Source organism: Symphalangus syndactylus, chromosome 8 (genome assembly GCF_028878055.3).
Source record: "Symphalangus syndactylus isolate Jambi chromosome 8, NHGRI_mSymSyn1-v2.1_pri, whole genome shotgun sequence".
Classification (NCBI taxonomy): Eukaryota; Metazoa; Chordata; class Mammalia; order Primates; family Hylobatidae; genus Symphalangus; species Symphalangus syndactylus.
In genome coordinates, this window is record NC_072430.2 from 20,704,792 (window position 1) to 20,728,507 (window position 23,716).

Sequence of the window (23,716 nt, forward strand, 5' to 3'; positions counted from 1 at the left end):
TTCCTGTAATTCTTCCAAAACAGAGGGATTCTGAAGGATATTTTTGAATTCAACAACCCATGATTCTATACTTTTGATACAGTTATGAATAGGTTATCTTGAAAAAAGAGGGTTCAGGATTTATTAATGCCTTTTGTGGGTGGAAGGGCTTTGTATGCATTATTCTTTAATGACTTTAACCCTATAAGGTGGGCATTAATATTTCCATTTTACAGATGGAGTTAAGCAATTTGCCCGGTCACACATCTAGCAAGTATTACATCACATGGCCTAAGATCAAAAGAAAGGCAGTTAATGTTTATTGAGTATGTATTTATGTCAGGCATTGTACTAGGCACTTTCATTTGTGAGGTTTTATTTAGTCCTTATGGGAAATCAGAGGTAGTGATATTTGAATTTTATAGTTTGAGTTCAGAATCATTGGCAAAATGATTTATTACTAAACTTAATCTGAGGATGATGTCTTGTTCTTGATGGGCAGGTTTTGTAAACTAAAATGATAAAGCATCCAGTAAACATTTGCTGTTGCTGATTTATTTTCATATGCTGTTTTGATGGTTAGGATACATCTTGTTGTGACCCTTAGATACAGGTATTCAGAGTTCTGATTCCAAATTCAGTTTATTTTGAGACTTGATTTTTTTTTTTTTTTGGTAGAGGATTCTCTTGCTTTGTTGTCAAGGCTGGTCTTGAACTCCTGGTTTCAAGTGGTCCTCCCACCTCTGCCTCCCAAGTGCTCAGATTACAGGCATGAGCCATAGGACCCAGCCAGATACTTGATTTTAATGACTTTCATGACTAAAAAAAGGTACCTTCGGAGATTCATAGATCCTAATGGAAAAACTGATCCTAATTGAAGAATTGCTGTACTCCTACTGTTTCAATTCTAAATGATCAATTATGGAAAGAATTTTGTTGAACTCAGCAATGACATTCCTTTCATTCCTGCTCTCAATCAGTTTTTCTGTTATTATGACTAATTGACATTGCATATATATACACAATTAGGTTTAAAATTCAGTTTTTCAAGCTCTTTGTTCAGAAGACTTAGATTGGTTGGAATAGTCTTTTCATGTTTTTAAACATTTTGTAAACTATATAGATAATGACTTAAAAAATAAGCAATGTTTTTAATAGACATTGTTTTCAGCAACAAAATCATGGAACAATGGAAACATTTCCAAATACAGTTTTTCAAATGTTCTCCTCAAAGTAGTCTTTGAAAAGTGGTTGCTTTCTTACTCATTATTAAAATGCTATCTTTATTTTGAAAAGAGATTAAGTATGTTTTGTTTTTTGGAAAAATCTGCTAGGTAGCATGTACTATTGATAGTCATTGTCATAAATACATAAATAGTCAGTGGAGAATTCTTCTCTGTGTAAAAGGAAAATGCTTATCTTTAAATCCAACCCTTAAACACTTGGCCATAGGAGAAACCAGGAGACCAGAAAGTAATTGTCATTCACTGTCTCTTTGCAAAGATTCTACTGTTTAAAGGTCTGGTTTTATTCTGTAGAATGTATGCGGAAATGTTTCAGTGTGCAGAAGTGGAAGGAACATACAACTGAGGGCACCACTCTTAATCCTTCTCTGTTGTGGAACTACTAGTCTTCTCTTTGTACCAGTTTGATATATGGCTTGAAGGAAGGTGCCAGTGCCCATTTGTATATTAAATATAAGTACAACTTTTTAATCTTAATTTGGAAAATTTAATATAGAATATCTCATTTTCTTCTCACATCCTTATGAATCATCTTATAATACTTTAGGATATATACATCCAGTTTTGGAGATTACTACCTTAAACGTGGCATGAAGTGGAGGGAGGAATAGAGGCAAGGGGTTTGGAATTGTTCCATCATTGGAATAGGCTGTCTAAAAATTTCATAAACTCCTTGTCCCTAGAAGTGGTTGAAATGGCAAAATGTTGAAAGGAGGAAATTCTATTTGGGATGGGAAGCTGGATTTAATGACTCATTCCTTTTTAACTCTATGACTGTGCCTTTATTTTTGTTTTTTGAATGGAATTTCTTTCATTAATCGATTCAGTACATTTATTGAGCTCTTAGCATGTGCCGCTCTGAGGGGCTGGGGGATATAGCAGTGAACTAAACAAAGAGCCTTTTACAGGAGCTCAAGAAGATAGACATTAACAATTTATTACACTGAGGCCTTTTATTTTATTTTATTTTTGAGACAGGGTCTCACTCTGTCACACAGACGGGAGTGCAGTGGCGTGATCTAGGCTTACTGCAGCCTCAACCTCCCAGGCTCAAGCGATCCTCCTACCTCTCCTCCCCTCCCTGCAGTAGCTGGGACTACAGGTGCATGCCACCATACCTGGCTAATTTTTGTATTTTTTGTAGAGATGGGATTTCGCCATGTTGTGCAGGCTGGTCTTGAACTCCTGAACTCAAGCAGTCTGCCCACGTCGGCCTCCCAGAGTGCTGGGATTATAGACGTGAGCCACTACGCCTGGCCCCTGAGGCCTTTTAACTTCAGTTTAATAATGTTTCGATTGCTGCTTATATTCTCTTGGTGTTAAAATTGTCTTCAGTTCAAGAAACATTGATTACTGATTATTTGTCAAAGGCCACCTGAAGACTAGAGCGTTACCTTCACTTTTTCTGTTTATATGTGTGAAACTCATTGATGATAATTGAAAGCAAAATACCCTTAAACAGAAGAATAAAAAGCTCTAAAGGACTCTATAGTGGGGCATTTATTTGCTGAGTAGTTCAGGTGGCTCCACTTTTAGTTTAAGAGTTATTTTCTCATTAGCATATTGGTGACTAAAAAAAAAAATACTTGATAGGACTGGTGAGGAAACACTTCGTAGAACTGGTGTGGAAAATGTTGCTTGAGCCAAGTAGGTTGAGAATTTTTACTACTCCTATACTATAGTAGCCTTGGATTTTCCCAGAATGACTGAATTTCAAGGTACCTTATGCTACAAGATATATGGGATTTTGCCCAAGTGGTTGTAAGACTGGACATAAATATAACCTATTTAAACATCTTATACTTAGGGAAATTATTTTGTAGCTTAGTAGTACAGTGTAAATTCTGGAACTGTTGACTTTCCAAAACTGTTAACATTTATCAGTTTTTTTCTTTTTTTCCTTTTCTTTCTTTTTTTAGAGACAGTCTCTGTTACCCAGGCTGGAGTACAGTGGTGTGATCAGCTCACTGCAGCCTCAAACTCATGGGTTCAAGCGGTCCTCCAATCCAGCCTCCTGAGTAGGTGGGGACTACTGGTGTACACCACGAAACCCAATTAATTTCTTTTAATTTTTGTAGAGACTGGATTTCACTATGTTGCCCAGGCTGATCTTGACCTCCTGGGCTCAAGTGATCCTCCCACCTCAGCCCCCCCAGTTGCTGGAATTACAGGCATTAGCCACCGTACCAGGCCCCTTTAATATTACTCTTCACTGCTGTAATAAACCTTTCTGTATTTAGAGGTTTAAGTTTATTTCAACTTCTCTGCCACAAAATTGGGACAGAAAACTTGGTGTTTACTGAGAAGAGAGTTCCATCAAGTCCCGTTTCTTACATGGTTATCTAAGGTTGACAATTTGCAGAGGCTAAGTCATTGCCTACATATGCTTTTAAACACTGTTAGGTTTTTAATAGTTCATTTTTACTATACAATTAATAGACGCTCATTACAAAAAATTCAAATAGTAAAGAAATATATGAGGTATGAAGTAATGAGCTTAATCCCATCTCTTCCAGAGATAACAATATGGTACAAAAGTTTCAAACTTTTAGTTGTGGCAATACTTAATACGTGAAGCAAGCAGTTCTACTTACCTTTTAAAGTCTTTTATGATGGGCCATTTTTTAAATGGAATGTGTCAAACATTCTTAAAAAAAAACTGTGAAAACATCTGAAAAACACAAGTAGAGGGAAGAACCTTGATGACCGTAACTTGTGGTACCTAGTTGATGGTGAAATAGGAAATTCTAGAGAAGGAGCAGGTTTTCTCCACTGTCTGGAGTTGGGAGTGGGAGGGGGAGATTGAGATTGGGTAGAGAATAAGTTTTACTATATTGATTTTTGAGGGGTCTTTAGAATGTGGGGGCTTTAGATCCAGGTAGAGAAGCTCAGGAGGCACTGGGAATATATGTATAGGAAGATTGCAGTTGTAAAGATGTGGGAGTTATCAGAGTATCAATAGTGAATAACACAGTGGCAGGAGATGGAACTGCACAAAGTGCATGGGTAGTAAGTAGATCAGCTTGAGAAACAAAAAAGGCTGAAGATGAAACTTAGATGAACTCCAACATTTTAAGTTGTAAAGGATCAGAAAAAAGACTGAGAGGGTGAAGTGTTACAGAAGTCAAGGGAAGTTAGAATTTCAAAAAGGGGGAGTGGTCCTAGGAACTAGGTAGAGATGAGAATTCAAGAAAGATGAGGACTGAATATTGTTTACTGCATTTGTCATTTTAATGGTGGTTATGAGCAGTTTCAGAGGAGCTGAGGGTTAGAAGGTCGCTTGTAGTTTGCAGTTTGAGCAGATAACTACCTTGACAGAGAAAATGGGGTTGATGGCTAGGGGGAACGTGGAGCAAGGTTAGGGGTTTTAGTTTATTTTTGAAGATAATAGTAATCATTTATTAAATGCTTTCCATCTCTATATACTGTACTGTGTGGGTGCTTTTACATACATTATTTTACTCTAAATTGGGTACTAACTTTCTGTTTACTGTGAGGTTAAATAACTTACCAAGCTTAGTATTAAACCGTGCAGCAAGATTTGAAACCTGTCTTTCTGACTTTATATTTTTTTTTTGTACACCACTGTACCCCAGATTCAAGAAACTTGAGCTTCTCAGACATAACAGCACTGGGTTCACCTGGGAATTTGCTAACATTCAGGCTTCTGGCCCCTTCCATACAGATTTTGGCTCTAGAAATTCAGGAATCTGCATTTTTAATAAACATCCTAGGAGATTCTGGTACATGTGGTCCTTGACTGCATTTTTAAAAATACTTGCACTAAAGGAATGGAGAGTTTTTCCATTGCGTCTTAAAAGCTTGTTCTATGAGCCAGCCCCCAAACCAGTACTACATTTAAAAAAATTATGATATGTTAACACATGATTTTGCTTAGCCTCCTGCAAAATCTTCCATTGTGAAAATACATTTCTCTTTTTTGTGTGTTTCTGCAGTGATTAATTGAAGATCTTTTGCAAGTTACTTAGTTTTTCTGATCCTCAATTGCCATGTTTGTAAAGTAGGCACAAAAATACCTAATTCGGAGGGTTATTATGAAGATTTAATGAAGGTATAAATGTAGGTATAAAAGTACACTCTAGTGTCCTGTATGTAGTAGGTGCTGATTAAATGTTAATCTAAATTAGCTCATGCACTTTTTTTTTTTTTTTTTTTTGAGCCAGATTCTTGCTCTGTCACTCAGGTTGGAGTGCAGTGGCGTGATCTCAGCTCACTGCAAGCTCCGCCTCCCGGGTTTGTGCCATTCTCCTGCCTCAGCCTCCCGAGTAGCTGGGACTACAGGCTCCCGCCCCCACGCCTGGCTAATTTTTTTGTATTTTTAGTAGAGACGGGGTTTTACCGTGTTAGCCAGGATGGTCTCGATCTCCTGATCTTGTGATCCCCCTGCCTCGGCCTCTCAAAGTGCTGGGATTACAGGCGTGAGCCACCGCGCCCGGCCAGCTCAGGTGCATTTTTATGCTTTGTCTTATCTCGATTTGAATTCTCATGCCTTGGTTTAAACTAATAAAGATGTATTCTTTGCCTAGTTAATCTATGGAATTACATATTAAGAAATATATAATTTAATGTTTGCTTTTCTTCATATTGTCAAGCACACCTTGAGTTCCTTTATAGAGCTCATCATTGTACCAGGTAGGTACTGTGAAAGATAAAGAACAATGGCCTACATTTAAAAAGTGTTTGCTTAGTACCAGGAACTATTAATATGTTGGTAGTTTTACATATATTACCTCATTAATGGTCACAGTAACTCTGTGGAGTTACTATTTCTATTTTATGGACCAGGAAATTGAGACTTGGAAATTAAGGATTTGTTCAAAGCCACCCAGCTACCTAGTAAGTAACCTGAACATATGCAGTTTTAAAGGAGTAGGCTTCTCACACCTGCAACTATCTGATCTTCGGCAAACCTGACAGAAACAAGCAATGGGGAAAGGATTCCCTGATAGTGCTGGGAGAACTGGCTAGCCATAGGCAGAAAATTGAAACTGGACCCCTTCCTTATACCATATACAAAAATGAGCTCGAGATGAATTAAAGACTTAATTATAAAACTCCAAGCTATAAAAACCCTAAAAGAAAATCTAGGCAGTACCATTCAGGACATAGGCATGGGCAAAGATTTCATGATAAAGATGCAAAAAGCAATTGCAACAAAACAAAAATTGAGAAATGTTTATCTAATTAAACTAAAGAGCTTCTGCACAGCAAAAGAAACTATCATCAGAATGAACAGACCGCCTACAGAATGGGAGAAAGTTTTTGCAAGCTATCCATCTGACAAAGGTCTAAAATTCAGCATCTGCAAGGAACTCACACAAATTTACAAGAAAAAAACAACCCCATTAAGAAGTGGGCAAAGGACGTGAACAGACACTTCTGAAAAGACAACATACATGTGACCAACAAATGTGGAAAAAAAAGCTCAACATCACTATCATTAGAGAAATGCAAATCAAAACCACAATGAGATACCATCTCGCACCAGTCAAAATGGCTATTATTAAAGTAAAACAACAGCAATAACAACAAAAACAAAACACACGGGCTGGTGAGATTGTGGAGAAAAAGGAATGCTTTTACACTGTTGATGGGAGTGTAAATTAGTTTAACTATCATGGAAGACAGTGTGGCGTTTCCTCAGAGACCTAGAGGCAGAAATACCATTTGACCTAGCAATCTCATTACTGGGTATATACCCAAAGGAATATAAATTGTTCTATTATAAAGATATATGCACGCTAATGTTCATTGCAGTACTATTGACAATAGACACGGAATCAACCCAAATGCCCATCAGTGATAGACTGGATAAAGAAAGTATACATATACACAATGGACTACTATGCAGCCATAAAAAGGAATGAGATCATGTCCTTTGCAGGCACGCAGATGGAGCTGGAAGCCATTATCCTTGGCAGACTGATGCAGGAACAGAAAACCAGATACTGCATGTTCTCAAATGGGAGCTGAATGATGAGAACACATGGACACATGGTGGGAACAACACCCACTGTGGCCTGTCAGAGGGTGAGGAGTGAGAGCATCAGGAAGAATAGCTAATGGATACTGGGCTTAATACCTAGGTGATGGGATGATCTGTGCAGCAAACCACCATGGGACACATTTACCTATGTAACAAACCTGGATGTACTACACATGTATCCCTGAACTTAAAAATTGGAAAAAATAAATGAAGGAGTGGTCTTTAACCGTGTTTGCTCAATTATCTCTGAAATTTTTTTTAAAAAACTACATATTCCTTGTACGTTTAAAATTGACTTACTTTTTTATTATAATTTTAAATAGTTGTAGAGAACAACTTGTTTAAATATTGATATTAAAATATAACTTTTTTCATCCAGTGGGATTTAAAAATTATACACATTATCCATTAAAAAATGCTTGAGCAATCTCTTCATTAAAGTTGGAAATTTAACATTGTATCTTTTTCCATTGAACTCCTGTGTCCATTTTACTTTCTTTGCAAGATTCCATTCTAATTTATATAGTTTATGCTTGTCTTTTATTGATCATGCTGCCATTTCTCTACAATAAAAACATATATAAATTGAAATTGTTTATATTAAATTTTTTCTGTTGCCGTTAGGCTTTCTTTTGCATTAAGCAAATATTTTCTAGCGTAACATTTTAATTCCTTTAATAATTATATATATATATATGTATAATTTTTTTGAGACAGATTCTCGCTGTGTTGCCCTGGATGGAATGCAGTGGCACAATCTCGGCTCACTGCAACCTCAGCCTCCCAGGTTCCAGCGATTCTTGTACCTCAGCCTCCCGAGTAGCTGAGATTACAGGCCCATGTCACCATGCCTGGCTAATTTTTTGGGTTTTTAGTAGAGACGGGGTTTCACCATGCTGCCTAGGCTGGTCTTGAACTCCTGAGCTCAGGCAATCTGCCCGCCTCGGCCTCTCAAAGTGCTAGGATTACAGGTGTGAGCCACCATACCTGGCCTGGTATTTATTTTTAAATTATTTCTTAGTGGTTGCTCTAGGGCTTACTATATTCATTTTATCAGTACAGTCATGTGTTGCTTAACGACAGGGATGTGTTCTGAGAAATGGGTCATTAGGCAGTTTTGTTGTGTGAACATCATAGAGTGTACTTGCCTAAACCCAGTGGTATAGCCTACTGTATACCTAAGCTATATGGTGCAGCCGGTTGCTCCTAGGCTATAAACCTGCACAGCATGTTACTGAATACTGTAGGCAACTGTGACACAATGGTATTTGTGTATCTAAACATAGAAAAGGTATGTACAAATATGGCATAAAATATAAAAAATAAAAATTTAAAAAAGATAAAAATTGATATGGCTGTATGGGGCACTTACCATGAATGGAGCTTGCAGGACTGGAAATTCCTCTGAGTGAGTCAGTGAGTGAATGTGAAGGCCTAGGACATCACTCTCCACTACTGTAGACTTTATAAACACTGTACACTTTGGCTAGACTATATTAATAAAGACATCTTTCTTTTTCAATAATAACCTGAGGTTACAGTAACTTTATAAACTTTAAAAAATTTTTTAAACTTTTTATTTCTTTTGTAATAACATTTAGCTTAAACACACGTTGTACAGCTATTGCAAAAATATTTTTTCTTTATATTCTTAGGGCGCTATAAGCATTTTTTTTTATTTTTTTATTTTTTTTTTTTTTGAGACAGAGTCTCGCTCTTTCACCCAGGCTGGAGTGCAGTGGTGCGATCTTGGCTCACTGCAGGCTCCGCCCCCCGGGGTTCACACCATTCTCCTGCCTCAGCCTCCCACGTAGCTGGGACAACAGGCGCCTGCCACCTCGCCCGGCTAATTTTTTTTTGTGTGTGTGTATTTTTAGTAGAGACGGAGTTTCACCGTGTTAGCCAGGATGGTCTCGATCTCTTGACCTCATGATCCGCCCGCCTCGGCCTCCCAAAGTGCTGGGATTACAGGCGTGAGCCACTGCGTCTGGCCTTAATTTTTTTTTATTTTTAAACTTTTTTGTCAAAAACTAAGACACAAACACAGCCTAGGCCTACACAGGGTAAGGATCATCAATGTCACCACCTTCTACCTCCATATCTTGTTCCACTGGAAGGTCTTCAAGGACAGTAACATGCACGGAGCTGTCCTTTCCTATGATAACAATGCCTTCTTCTGGGTACCTCCTGAAAGAACTGCGTGAGCCTGTTTTACAGTTAACTTTTTTTTTTAAAGTAGGAGTGTACCCTAAAATAATGATTAAATTGTATAGTATAGATATTAAAACAGAAGCCAGTAGCATAGTTGTTTATTATCACTCTCAAGTATTATGTACTGTGTATAACTGTTTGTGCTAGACTTATGACTGGCAGATCAAGAGGTCTATTTACACCAGCATCACCACAGACATGTGAGTAATGTGTTGTGCTATATTGCCTTATGATGGCTGCGATGTCACTAAGGTGATAGGAATTTTTCAGCTCCATTATAATATTACAGGACCACTATCCTATATATGGTCTGTCGTTGACCAGATGTCCTTCTGTGATGCATAACTTTATTTCCTTCAGATAATCATGGGGCTTTAAGTGTTACTTTTCTTCTGGATTGTGTTATAATTACAATTACTGTTAAGTGTATAGTTGATCAAAACAGTATAAATTTATGCGTTTTGATAATTAAGCATAAAAATTTTTTTTTTCATTTTTTTTTTTTTTTGAGACAAGGTCTTGCTGTGTCACCCGGCTTGGGTGCAGTGGGTGATCACAGCTCACTTCAGCCTTGACCTCCTGGGATCAAGCGATTATCCCCACCTTAGCCCGCCAAGGAGCTGGGACTACAGGCACGGGCTACCATGCTGTCAAATTTTTTTTTTTTTTTTTTTTTTTTTTGAGACGGAGTCTCACTCTGCCGCCCAGGCTAGAGTGCAGTGGCGCGATTTCGGCTCACTGTAACCTCCGTCTCCCGGGTTCAAGTGATTCTCCTGCCTCGGCCTCCCGAGTAGCTGGGATTATACGCGTGGGCCACCATGCCCGGCTAATTTTTGTATTTTTGAGAGTCAGGTCTCAAACTCCTGACCTCAGGCGATGTGCCTGCCTTGGCCTCCCAAAGTGCTGAGATTACAGGCTTGAGCCACTGCGCCCGGCCAATTTTTGTATTTTTTGTAGAGACGAGTTTCACCATGTTGCCCAGGATGGTCTCAAATTCCTGGACTCAAGCAATCCTCCTGCCTCAGTCTCCCAAATTGCTGGGACTACTGGCATGAGCCAGTGTACCTAGCAAACATAAAAACTTTTATTGGAAATAAATTTCTTAATGATAGAGGTTGGTTGTGATCCCCTCCTCCCTAATTTGTTAGTGCATCCATAGGTGAATATACTTATAGCTGGAATTCAGTAGGGCTCAGCGCACATTTTATTCTAAATTAAAAACTAGATATAAGCTTGAGAAATACTGATGTGATAAATCAGTAAATGAGAATTGAGAGACTTTGCAGGAGGAATATCACTGAGTTCTTTGAATTTCTGAGTGTCATGCCAAAAAAAGTATAAGATGGGAAAAGGCAGAAAATGTACTGTTGGCCCTGTCTGGAGGTTTTTATACCTTAGACAGTACATAAGGGAGAATTTCTGAAGGGAGGAAAAATATGGCTTTTTTGGCTAAGTGGGAGAAGGAAGATTGTACAAGGAACTATGGGACAGGAGACCCAGCATAATGCCACCACTGTCTGTAGTCTTCTCAGTCCGTTTTAGGAAAGAATATGTCTGGATGCTTATACCTTAAAACCATCTATGCCCATGTACTACTGGGAAAGTCTTTAGGATTATACAAATGTCAGCATGAAGAAAGCCTTTAAAAGTAGTAATCTCCAAAAATAAAACGAGCCGATCAAGTCTCACTATTCAACACTAGGGTACAGACAAAGAATTATAATACTACCCTATGCAATATAGCATGCAGGAAGCACTTTACATATAAGCTGGCATTTAATAAATATTTGTTATTTTAATTTGAAAAGTAAATTGTCTTTTTAAAATTGCATTTACGTTCATTCTGTCTGTCTCCTGTTGTAGTCTGGTTTGCTCCACCATGCCACTGAAATTGCTTTTAATGGGATCACCAGTACTTTAAATATTACTGATTTCAGTAGACATTTAAAAATCTTTGACTTCTTGTTAGCTTTTGTTGATCTTGACCACTTTTCTCTGTCATGTTGTTCTTCCATGATTTTCTGGGACATGAACCTCTTTCAATTTTCCTTCTACGTCTCTGTTTACTTTTTTCTAGTTTCTTCTGCAGGCTCCTCTTTCATAACCCTTTTCTTAAATATTGGTGTCTATGAGTTCTGTCTTAAGCTGCGTCTTATTGTACTCTATATAAGTTCCCAAACATTTCCCTCCTCACACTGTGGCTTCAGTTACCCATTTGTTTATTATTTTATTATTTTTTTGAGACAGGGTCTTACTAAGTTGCTCAGGCTGGAGTATAGGGGCATAGTCTTGGCTCCCTATAACCTCTGCCTCCCGGGCTTAAGCATTCCTTCCACCTCGGCTTCTCGAGTAGCTGGGATTACAGGTGTGCGCCACTACACCTGGTTAATTTTTGTATTTCTTGTAGAGACAGGGTTTTGATGTGTTGCCCAGGCTGGTCTCAAACTGCTCAGCTCAAGATCCTCCCGCCTCGGCTTCCCAGTGTTGGAGTTAAAGGTGTGAGTCACCATACCCGACCTACCCTCTGTGTTTGTAATGTTAATCCGTATCTCCGGCCCAGATGGCTCTCCTGAGCTCTAGCTGGAGGAAGCTCCAACTTCCTCCTTAGCACCTCTACCTGGAGGTCTCCTTAAATGTGTACTTTGGAAGTGAACTTCTCATCTTCCCTTTAACCTGCTTCCCTGTGTTTCTGTATCTCAGTAAATGACACCTCTATCTAAGCAACTGCCCAAGCCAGCCTCCTAAGTGTCATTCATAATTCTTTCTTTCCTTACCCCTCATGATGCCAATTAGTTATTCTACTTCCTAAATATGTTACAAAAATTTATCCACTTGTGACTGTCCTCAGTGTTGCTGTCTGTGCCAAACCAGCCTCTCTAGCTTCTATTACTCATAACAACCTTCCTGCTGGCATCTTCCCTTCATGCTGTACATGGCAACTGAAGGGGCCCACACAGGGTTTGAATCTCGTCATGGCGTCCTTGCTTAAAGCCCTTCAATGGCTTCACATCACCCTTAAGATAAATTTCAGACTCTTTAACATGCATTACAAGGCTCTTTGGATCCTCCTCTTCCTTATCTACATAGCCTTGTCTCTGGGTTTTCGCCCTGGCACACTGAAGCCTAAAGCAACTTTTCTTTTTCAAATACTGTGATGTATCAAATATGTGTGCGTGTATTTCTTTGACTTCTGCTTTCTTTGAATCCTTCCACATGCTTTGTTTTTGCCTGGACCATTTTGCCTGATTAACTCCTTCTGGTCTTCTGGTCCCAGCTTAAAATAGCACTCCTTCAAGGGGGCTGCCTTGAATCTGCAGGTTAGGTTCTATTATGTGTTCAAATAGCACAGTGTGTTTCCTCTGTATACAATCATCACACTTTAATTACTTGTCTCTTTCATGGTATACTATCTTGTAAGCTTAGTGAGGACTGGGATCATCTTTATCTTGGTCTCTGCTTTCTTTTTAATTTTTAACTTTTAATTTTTGTGGGTACATAGTAGGTGTATATATTAATGGGGTATGTGAGACATTTGACACAGGCATACAATGCCTGATAATTACATCAGGGTAAAAGGGGTATGCATCACCTCAAGCATTTATCCTTTGTGTTACATATAATTCAGTTGTGCTCTTTTAGTTATTTAAAAATGTACAATAAATTATTGACTGTAGCCACCTTGTTGTGCTATTAATTACTAGATCTTATTCATTTTTTTTTTTTTTTTTGAGATGGAGTTCCCTGTCGCCCAGGCTGGAGTGCAGCGGCTCACTGCAGCCTCCGTCTCCTGGGTCCAAGTGATTCTTTTGTTTCAGCCTCCCAAGTAGCTGGAATTACAGGCACGTCCTACCACGCCTGGCTAATTTTTGTAATTTTAGTAGAGACGGGGTTTCACCGTGTTGGCCAGGCTGGTCTTGAACTGCTGACCTCAAGAGATCTGCCCATCTCAGCCTCTCAAAGTGCCGGGATTATAGGTGTGAGCCACCATGCCTGGCCCTTGGGCTTATTCATTTTAACTATATTTTTGTACCCATTAACCATCCCCGCTACCCTACTACCCTTCCCAGCCTCTGGTAACCATTCTACTATCACCATGAATTCAATTGTTTTAATTTTTAGCTTCCATAGATAAGTGAGAACATGCAAAGTTTGTTTTTCTGTGCCTGGCTTATTTCGTATAACATAATGACCTCTAGTTCCATTCGTGTGGTTGCAAATGATAGGATCTCATTCATTTTCATGGCTGAATAGTACTCCATTGCATATATGTACCACATTTTCTTTATCCATTCATCTGTTAATGGACACTTAGGTTGCTTCCAAATCTTGGCTATTGTGAATATTGCTGCAGTAAACATGGGAGCGTGGATATCTCTTTGATAAACTGATTTCCTTTTTTGGGGACTATACCTAGCAGTGGGATTGCCGAATCATATAGTAGTTCTATGTTTAGTTTTTTTGAGGAACCTCCAAATTGTTCTCCATAGTGGGTGTAATAATTTACCATTCCACCAACAGTGTATGAGGGTTGCCTTTGCTCCACATCCTCTCCAGCATTTAATTGCCTGTCTTTTGGATAGAAGCCATTTTAACTGTGATGAGATGATATCTCATTATAGTTTTCATTTGTGTTTCTCCGATGGTCAGTGATGTTGAGCACCTTTTCACATGCCTGTTTGCCATTTGTATGTCTTCTTTTGAGGAATGTCTATTCAAATCATTTGCCCATTTCTTAGTAGGATTATTAGATTTTTTTCCTGTAGAGTTGTTTGAGCTCCTTATATGTTCTGATTAGTAATCCTGGGTCAGATAGATAGTTGGCAAATATTTTCTGCCATTCTGCAGGTTATCCCTTCACTTTGTTAATTGTGTCCTTTGCTGTGCAGAAGCATTTGTCCACTTTTGCTTTGATTGCCTGTGCTTGTACAAGTCTCTGCTTGCTTTATACCTAGTGCCTAACATGTGTGTGGGCATATTTGACACCTTTGAATAAGTTCACAACTTTGTGTTCTTGTTCTTGTGATTCAGAATGAACCTGTTTTTTCTCCTTAGTGTCTCAATGAGATCTTGGAGTCAGCAGATGCACCCTTAGAAGTCACTGAAGGATTCATTCAGTCAATTTCCCTGTCAGTTCCATGGGGCTCTTTACTGCAGGATAATTGTGCACTGGAAGTGAGAGGATTAGAAATGGTCTTCCGGCCTAGACCTCGCCCAGGTTGGTGTGTTGTATGTTTCTGTTTTGTGTGTTTCTATTTTTATTCTTCAGAGACTGGGAAAGTAACCTGATTACATTAAATTTAGTATTTTTGCTTTGTATTTGTGAAATTTTCAGTTGATAATACATTACGACTTGGCTCTTTGTAGAATGTGCATGTTTACACATTTAGAGTTGTTTCTTTCCCCGATTATTCACAGAAACTTTAGTATACAGATTATTTGGTTTATTTAATTATTTGTTATCAGTTATCTAAAATGAGGCTTGGGTTTTAAAGATCAAAAAGTATTGTGCCAGAAAGCAAGGAAGAATGCTCAAAGATTGATGGGGAAATGTTAAAGGGACACGGGATTGGGTGTCAGGGGGCTTCCCTTGGCCAAATTTGGGAGAATTTGAGTATTACAAAGAATGATGACAATAATGGTTTGTAACACATGAAATAAAAGATCTCTTGGACCATACTGATACAGATAAATAAGTATGTAAGGTGGACAGGGAGAAGGAATGCTCTTCTTTATAGCAGAATAGCTACTTATAAATATAGAAAAAAATGATAGATAGAATTGACAGTCTAGGTGACAGGTATGTTGGTATGCAATGACAGAATTGTAATCCCAAGTGCTGCCCAAAACATGAAAGTTTAAATTATATTTAGTAGAATTAAAGTGAAACTCTGTATTTTGAAAACTGATAATGCACGCATGGAAATCGTCTTTAGTAATCTGGCATTTAATTTACAAGAATATTCTATCTTTTAACCATGATGAGTGGATATAATATTTTTCTATGGGAAGGCAAACTTTCAAATATTTTTCTCTTTAAAGCATTGCATTAGAAAGACTTTTAAATTCCATTTTGGAAGGCAGTAATTCTTGCAATCTCTGTCACTTTGCTTTGAATAATGTAGGGAGGTGTGGGGAGAATTTTCTCATGAGGGAAGATCTGGAAATGATTTTTCACATCTCATATGCTTCCTCCTCCAAGGATGCTCTTTTATTTTATCTCCATATATACTAATTTCCAAAGCCTGTATCATCTACTACTTCTGCCACATTTCCTGTTAATTTTCTCAGCTAGAAGGAAATAATTAACTAAAGAAGAATTAACCTCTTCTTTTAGCTTTCATAATGTTTTCTGTTGACATTCAATAGTTGTCTACTAATCATATCTTATTTCTTTAACTATATAGTAGGTTCTCTGAGGGCAGAATTTACTATTATTTTTTCTACTTTCAACAGCAGGGTTAGTAAACTATAACCTCAGGCCAAATTGTTCCTGTCATCTGTTTTTGTTAATAAAGTTGTATTGGAACACAGGCATGCTTATTTGTTTATTTACTTTAATGGCTGTTTTGTGCTACAATATGAGAGTTGAGAAGTTGTGATACAGACCATATGGCCCACAAAATGTAAAATATTTACTGTCTGACCCTTTACAGAAAAAGTTTGTCAACCCCTGCTTATAATATTTAGAACAGTTCCATGCATCTGTAGGATACCCATTAAGTATTTGTTGAATGAATACATGAATTGATATTTGGTAAAATATAACATGTTATGAGAGCACATTCTCTGGACTTTTTTCTGTGATCTTTTTTTCCTTCTTGGTTATTATAAGGTGATTTTAAATCTCAAGAGTACTTTCTAGAATACTGTTTACCTGGGTAACACCATGATGTTAAAAATCTCTTAAAGGATTAAGAATTTATCTATTTGAAATGTATTATTTTAAGAACTGGCATTGTTGTAACTCTGAGAAATTATTTAGGATTAATTTATATTTTCCACAGCAACTGGTTCTGAGCCTATGTATTGGTCAAGTTTTATGACCAGCAGTATGCAATTGGCAAAAGAATGTCTTAGCCAGAAACTAACAGATGAACAAGGAGAAGGATCCCAGCCTTTTGAAGGACTTGAAAAGTTTGCTGAAACCATTGAAACAGGTTTGGTGTTACTGAGAATTTTCAAAAATTTAGATTTGATTTAGTAGTTTCGTACCTTCATGTAATAAGCTTTGTATAAGGCAAATCCATTGGAATGGATTTTTAAAAGAATTACTGTTCCCACTTCAGAACTTTAGAATTGAGGTATTTTAAATATTCCATTTAATTGCATGTTTTTTTTTTTGTACCTTAGTTTCTCCATTTATTATGCTTGCATAGTGATTGGATTAGAATACAACAGATAGTGTTAGTCATTGTCCCAAGCATCTGTTGAGATGTAGCATGGTTAAGTGCTCAGTAAGGCAAAATATTTATTACAAAACTCAGGATTTAAGGATTTTAATGGAAAGAAATTCAGCTTCTTTATTTTGTAAACAAAAGTTCTTATCAAACTAGTACTTATTTATTTTTTTTGGAAGTTTTTATTTAGTATATATGTGGTCTCTTACGTTGAAAATTACTTGCTTACTTTAGTACTAAGAAGAGTAAAAGTCACTTTTATAGATACTGTTTTGAGAATTGAACATGTGCCAGAAAATTCCAAAACTGGAACTGCACTTGAAATTCGAATAGAAAGGTAAGAATTCTTATGTCTAAAAATAAATGACCCTATTGTAACTCTTATATTACATTTTCAGGGAGGTTTTGGAGATTAGAGCTAATGATATGAAAATATTGCATAATTTCAGAGTAAAGTGTTGCTCTTCAAGTTATTTGCTAATTTTATTATTCTAATTCCATTATTGAAAACTTGAAAGTGCCAGTTGGGGTATAATTATATATAACACCATGTTGAATTTAAAGCAAGTTACTCTGTTTTAGTTAATATCAGATCAGAATAATAAGCATTTGAGTGCCACTAAATTTAAGGCATTCCTGTGGGAAAGTTTCAGTTTTTTCATATTAACAATGCAATATTTAGGCATATTTCATTAACGTGAAAAACATTTTTGTTTTGCAGTGCTTAATCTAAGTGCTGCTTTAGTGAGAAAGGCTAAGGCCACTGTTTTGAGGATCTTCTAAGGATTATTTTAAGGTTAATATGTGCAATATTTACTTAAAAAATATAAGTACGTTGCTTTTAGTTTTTTGCATATGCCCACTTGAAGCCCTTATACATAGCTGTAAAGCAAGGTTAATTTACATACATACACCTAAGTATTGATTTGAGGGAGTAACTGGTCACCCGTGTGTTAATGCTGTATGAACTGCCAACAGAAATGAGCAGGATGAAGCGTGTACACTGCATGAGCACCAGAGACACTTCGTACGTGGATCTGCTGGGGGTCTCTACTGAATTTTAAGCAGCTGTGTTAATGATTTCTGTCTTTCACAAAACACCTATTAGTAAAACAGTTATTGTTAGCAGATCTTTGGAATAAGGGTCCATTGCCTTAAATAGTAGATTTTTAAAAGTCTAAAATTTCATGCATTTAGAACCACATTATGTGTTTTGTTTAAACTGAAAATTAGTCACATATAGGAATTCAAGAAATGTCATTTGTGACTTGGAGCCAAATGCTGTCACACTGTTACCAAGAGATGTTTTGTGGGGGAGTACAGGAATTGTTTTCCTTAGAACTAACTTAAGGGAGTTATTAATTTTTTTCTCTCAATTTAAGCCTCATAAAGTTACCTTTTTGGAGTTAAGACCTCTTCATGAAAATATTTACAGTAGTAAAGCACGGTGAGACTGACCATATTATAGGCATATTCTAAGAAGTGCTAACACTTGAAAAAACCCTTTAACTTAAAAAAGCTATGTGCGTTTCTTATTGTAAATAGGTTTTCCTAGGAGCTTTTTGTAAATGCTTTTTAAAAAAAATTTCAGAACTCTGTACTGTGATGAAACTGCTGACGAATCCTCAGGAATTAATGTGCATCAACCCACTGCTTTTGCTCACAAGTTACTTCAGCTCTCTGGAGTGTCTCTCTTCTGGGATGAGTTTTCTGCATCAGCAAAATCTTCCCCAGTGTGTTCAACTGCACCAGTGGTAAGAAAAACAAAACGGGCCGGGCGCGGTGGCTCACGCCTGGAATCCCAGCACTTTGGGAGGCAGAGGTGGGCAGATCACGAGGTCAGGAGATCGAGACCATCCTGGCTAACACAGTGAAACCCCATCTCTACTAAAAATACAAGAAATTAGCCAGGCGTGGTGGTGGGCGCCTGTAGTCCCAGCTACTCAGGAGGCTGAGGCAGGAGAATGGCGTGAACCCGGGAGGTAGAGCTTGCAGTGAGCCGAGATTGTGCCACTGCACTCCAGCCTGGGCGACAGAGTGAGACTCTGTCTCAAAAAAAAAAAAGAAAAAGAAAAACACCCTAAAAACCATAATCATAGATTTTTAAAAAGGTTTAAATGGGGGCTATTAAGTTTTGCTAGGATATATAATATGTCTTCATCTCTGTCTTGAGATTTAATGCAAATATTCAGTAATGGTAATATATATTTCAGATATTTGAAAATACTAATATTTATATTCCTACCAGTGTGCTGTGTATTAGTTTGAAAGAGAAATGTTGGGTACTGTATCTTGGGGTAAAATGGTGTAGAAGTTGAGTATCTCTTATTCAAAATGCTGGAACTGTGCTTCAGATTTTTGAATATTTTTATAGACATAATGAGGTATCTTGGGGATGTGACCCAAGTCTAAATACAAAACTCATTTATGGTTTTTTTTTTTTTGGAGAGAGTCTCTTGTCGCTCAGGCTGATGTGCAGGGGTGCAATCTCGACTCACTGCAACCTCCTCCTCCTGGGTTCAAGGGATTCTCCTGCCTCAGCCTCCTGAGTAGCTGGGATTACAGGCATGTGCTACCATGCCTGGCTAATTTTTGTATTTTTAGTGGAGACGGGGTTTCACGACATTGGCCAGGCTGGTCTTGAACTCCTGACCTCAGGCAATCCACCAGCTTCGGCCTCCCAAAGTGCTGGGATTACAGGCGTGAGCCACCACGTCTGGCCCATTTATGTTTCATATATGCCTTATACACATAGCCTGAAGGTAATTTTATACAATATTTTCAATAATTTTGTGCATGAAACAAATATTTGACTGCAGCCCATCACGTGAGGTCAAGTGTATTTTCCTGACCTTATGGGAGTGTCATGTTGGCACTCAAAAAGTTTTGGATTTTGGAGCATTTTGAATTTTGGGTTTTTGGTTTACAGATGTTTAGTCTATATTAACGTCTAATTTTTTTTTTTTTTTTTACAATAAAAACAGAGGAAATTAAGCAGTGTTCAAATTTACCTTACACAGGGACTGTATTGATGAAACTATTCTACAAATCATCTCTTTAAAAAGCTTTATAATTAAGGAACTCTGTTAAATCCCTTCCAAGAGGAGAGTCCTTTTATGTCAGTCACTGTATAATTTGCCTTTTTTTGTTATTTTACAAATCAGATTTTCTTAATTATACAGTGCCCATTAGGTTTTCTTACTGCTGTAACTTGAGCAGATACTGTGCTTTTTTTCATGAAGTCCTTTTTCATGACTTGCTTTTATTACCAGTGGACTGTGCTAACATATTACTGTGTTTCATTTTAGCTATACGATACTGGTTTGTCCATTGTAACGTCATACAGTTTTACATGTCAAATATTTTTTTTCTTCTCAAGTTGACATTTCTATTTTACATTTCATTTTATTTATATGAAAGTATTTTAAATAATTATTTTTGTCACTTTATTGTAGGAAACTGAGCCAAAGCTGTCACCTAGCTGGAACCCCAAAATTGTTTATGAGCCACACCCACAGCTAACTAGAAATTTACCAGAGATAGCACCTTCTGACCCAGTGCAAATTGGAGGGTTAATTGGTAGGTTGGAGTTGAGTCTCACGTTGAAACAGAATGAAGTGCTTCCTGGAGCTAAGGTCAGTGTTTGTTTCACTTTCTATAGTAAAACCAAAATAAAAGTACAAGTATTCTTTATTCTATGCAGTGATTCACTGATTGATTACTGCAGATTATCCTGTAACTAGTGTACCGCTGTCACCGAGTTAGCATTTTTACTCTCAGTTGATGCTTCTATCCCAGGTCACAAAATCAAATTTATGTGAGGACTACCTTTGCCCTACAGTTGCAGCTCATGTTTTATAAAGAGCTGCCTTCTACACTCACTCTCCCCTATTCTGACAATTTGAAACTGACAAACCTCTCTTTTTGGTATTAAACATGGTTTCATTAGTTCAGATAACTAGGGATTTATTAAAAAAATTCTTTCTATTGTCATAAAATTAAGTTTAAAGGAAAAGAGATTTGGCAAGCAAGAAGTCTGTAGAAGATGTTTTTATAATTGTATGTGTGTAAAAATATCTACCCATCTATTTTGAACAGAATGACCATTTTTATATAGTTGTATAATATTTGTGAAAAGAGATAGACTTTTTCCATTGTCTCATAGCTTTAAAATTTTTTGACATAAACCTATATAATATATCTTCTTTCCTTTTTTTTTTTTTTTGAGATGGGGTCTCCCTCTGTTGCCCAAGCTGGAGTGCAGTGACAAGATCTTGGCTCACTGCAGCCTCAACCTCCTGGGCTCAAGCAACCCTCCCGCCTCAGCCTTGCAAGTAGCTGGGGCTACAGGCACATGCCACCATGCCTGGCTAATTTTTGTATTATGTTTTTTGTAGAGACAGGTTCTCACTATGTTGCCCAGGCTGGCCTCGAACTCCTGGGCTGAAGCAGTCCTTGCTCAGCCTCCCAAAGTGTTGGGATTATAGGCATGAGCCACCTCACCAGGAGCATTTACTATTTTTAAGTGTAAGTTAAGTGATAATCAGTATATTTATATTCTTTTTCCCTTCATTTTCCCACTGTTCCCAGCCTCTGGTAACCATCAGTCTACTCTTCATGAGTAGGGGAATCTTCATGAGATCCCTTTTTTAGCTCCTGCCTATGAGTGAGAACGTGCGTTGTCTTTTTGTGCCTGGCTTATGTCACTTAACATAATGGCTTCTAGTTCCATTCATGTTGTTACAAATGACAGGACTTCATTATTTTTTATGGCTTAATAATATTCCATTGTACAAACATACCACATTTTCTTTATCCATTCATCTGTTGATGGATATTTAGGATGAGTCCATATTTTGGTCCATATATGGGCCCACATATAGGATGAGTCCATGTATATATATCATATATATGATATATCATATATTCACATATATCACATATATCACATGTATCATATTCATATATATCATATATATTCACTATGTGAATAGTGGGCTGTAAACATGGCAGTGCAGTTATCTCTTCGGTATATTGCTTTCCTTTCTTGTGGGTATATACCTAATGTGGAATTGCTGAATCATATGGAAGTTCTATTTTTAGTTTTTGTTGTTGTCCCTTTGTTTTCTTTTTTTCAAAAATTTCAGTAGTTTTTGGGATACAGGTGGTTTTTGGTTACATAGATGAGTTCTTTAGTGGTAAATTCTGAGATTTTAGTGTACTTGTCATCTGAGCAGTGTACACTATACTCAATATGTTGTCTTTTATCCCTCACCTCCCTCCTAACCTCTCCTCCTCCTGAGTCCCCGCAGTCCATTATATACCTCTGTATGTTTTGCATTCTCATAGCTTAGCTCCCACTTATAAGTGAGAACATATGGTATTTGGTTTTCCATTCCTGAGTTCCTTAACTTAGAATAATGGCCTCCAGTTCCATCCAAGTTGCTGCAAAAGACATTATTTTGTTCCTTTTTATGGCTGAGTAGTATTTCACTGTGTGTGTGTGTGTGTGTGTGTGTGTGTGTAAATATACATATATTTGTATATGGTGTATACATATGTAGTGTATATGTGTATGTGGTGTGTATATATACCACATAAACATATACACCACATATATATATACATGCACCACATACATATATACACCACATACATATATATGTGTAAGTATATGTGTGTATATATATGTGTGTATATATATGTATACACACACACACACAAACACACACACACAGTGGAATTGCTGGGTCGAATGGTAGATCTACTTTTAGTTCTTTAAGGAATTTCCATACTGCTTTCCATAGTAGTTGTACTAGTTTACATTCCTACCAGCAGTGTAAAAGTGTTCCTTTTTTATGACATCCATCCCAACATCTATTTTTTTTTGACTTTTTAATTATGGCCATTCTTGCAGGAGTAAGGTGGTATCTCATTGTGTTTTTAATTTGCATTTTCCTGATGATTAGTGATGTTGAACACTTTTTCATGGTTGTTGGCTGTTTAAATATCTTTGAGAAATATATAATCATGTCCCTTGCTCACTTTTTGATGGGATTATTTTTTTCTTGCCGATTTGTTTGAACTCCTTGTAGATTCTGGATATTAGTCCTTTGCTGGATGCATAGTTTACAAATATTTTCTCCTACTCTGTAGGTTGTCTGTTTACTCTGCTGATTATTTCTCTTGCTGCGCAGAAGCTTTTTAATTTAGTCAGGTCCCATTTATTTTTGTTTTTGTTGCATTTGCTGGGGTCTTAGTCATGAATTCTTTGTCTAAGCCAATGTCCAGAAGAGTTTTTCCAATGTTTTCTTATAGAATTTTTATGGTTTCAAGTCTTATATTTACATATTTGGTCCATCTTGAGTTGATTTTTGTATAGGGTGAGAGATGAGGATCCAGGTTCTTTCTTCCACATGTGGCTTGCCAGTTTTCCCAGCATCATTTATTGAATAGGGGGTGTTTTAACCAATTTATGGTTTTGTATTTGATGAAATTCAGCATCCCTTTATGATAAAAATCCTCAACAAAATAGGCACAGAAGGGACTTACCTCAAAGTAATAAACGACATATATAACAAACTTACAACCAACATCATACTGAATGGGGAAAAGTTGAAAGCATTCCCCCTGAGAACTGGAACAAGACAAGGATGCCCACTTTCACCACTGCTATTCAACATAGTACTGGAAGTCCTAGCCAGGGCAATCAGGCAAGAGAAAGAAATAAAGGACATCAAAATTGGAAAAGAGGAAGTCTAACTATAGTTGTTCACCGATGCTATGATCATATACCTAGACAACCCTGAAGACTCGTCAAAAAGGCTCCTAGATCTGGTCAATGAATTCAGTAAACTCCCAGGTTACAAAATCAGCAT

General features: G+C 37.3%; 1 protein-coding gene across 3 annotated transcripts in view; it reads left to right on the forward strand.

Annotated features, from left to right (window-relative positions):
* The window catches only part of ATG2B (autophagy related 2B), an 80,269-nt gene that overhangs the window by 1,926 nt on the left and 54,627 nt on the right, over positions 1–23,716 (forward strand). For 2 of the 3 annotated variants that reach the window (XM_055288257.2, XM_055288258.2), the window contains exons 2-6: positions 14,494–14,656; positions 16,446–16,598; positions 17,073–17,175; positions 18,430–18,592; positions 20,294–20,473. In XM_055288257.2, the coding sequence (XP_055144232.1) occupies positions 14,494–14,656; positions 16,446–16,598; positions 17,073–17,175; positions 18,430–18,592; positions 20,294–20,473 (762 nt within the window). Of the gene's footprint in view, positions 1–11,875; positions 11,940–14,493; positions 14,657–16,445; positions 16,599–17,072; positions 17,176–18,429; positions 18,593–20,293; positions 20,474–23,716 lie in introns of those variants that run through there. The other variant, XM_055288260.2, reaches the window with a different exon arrangement.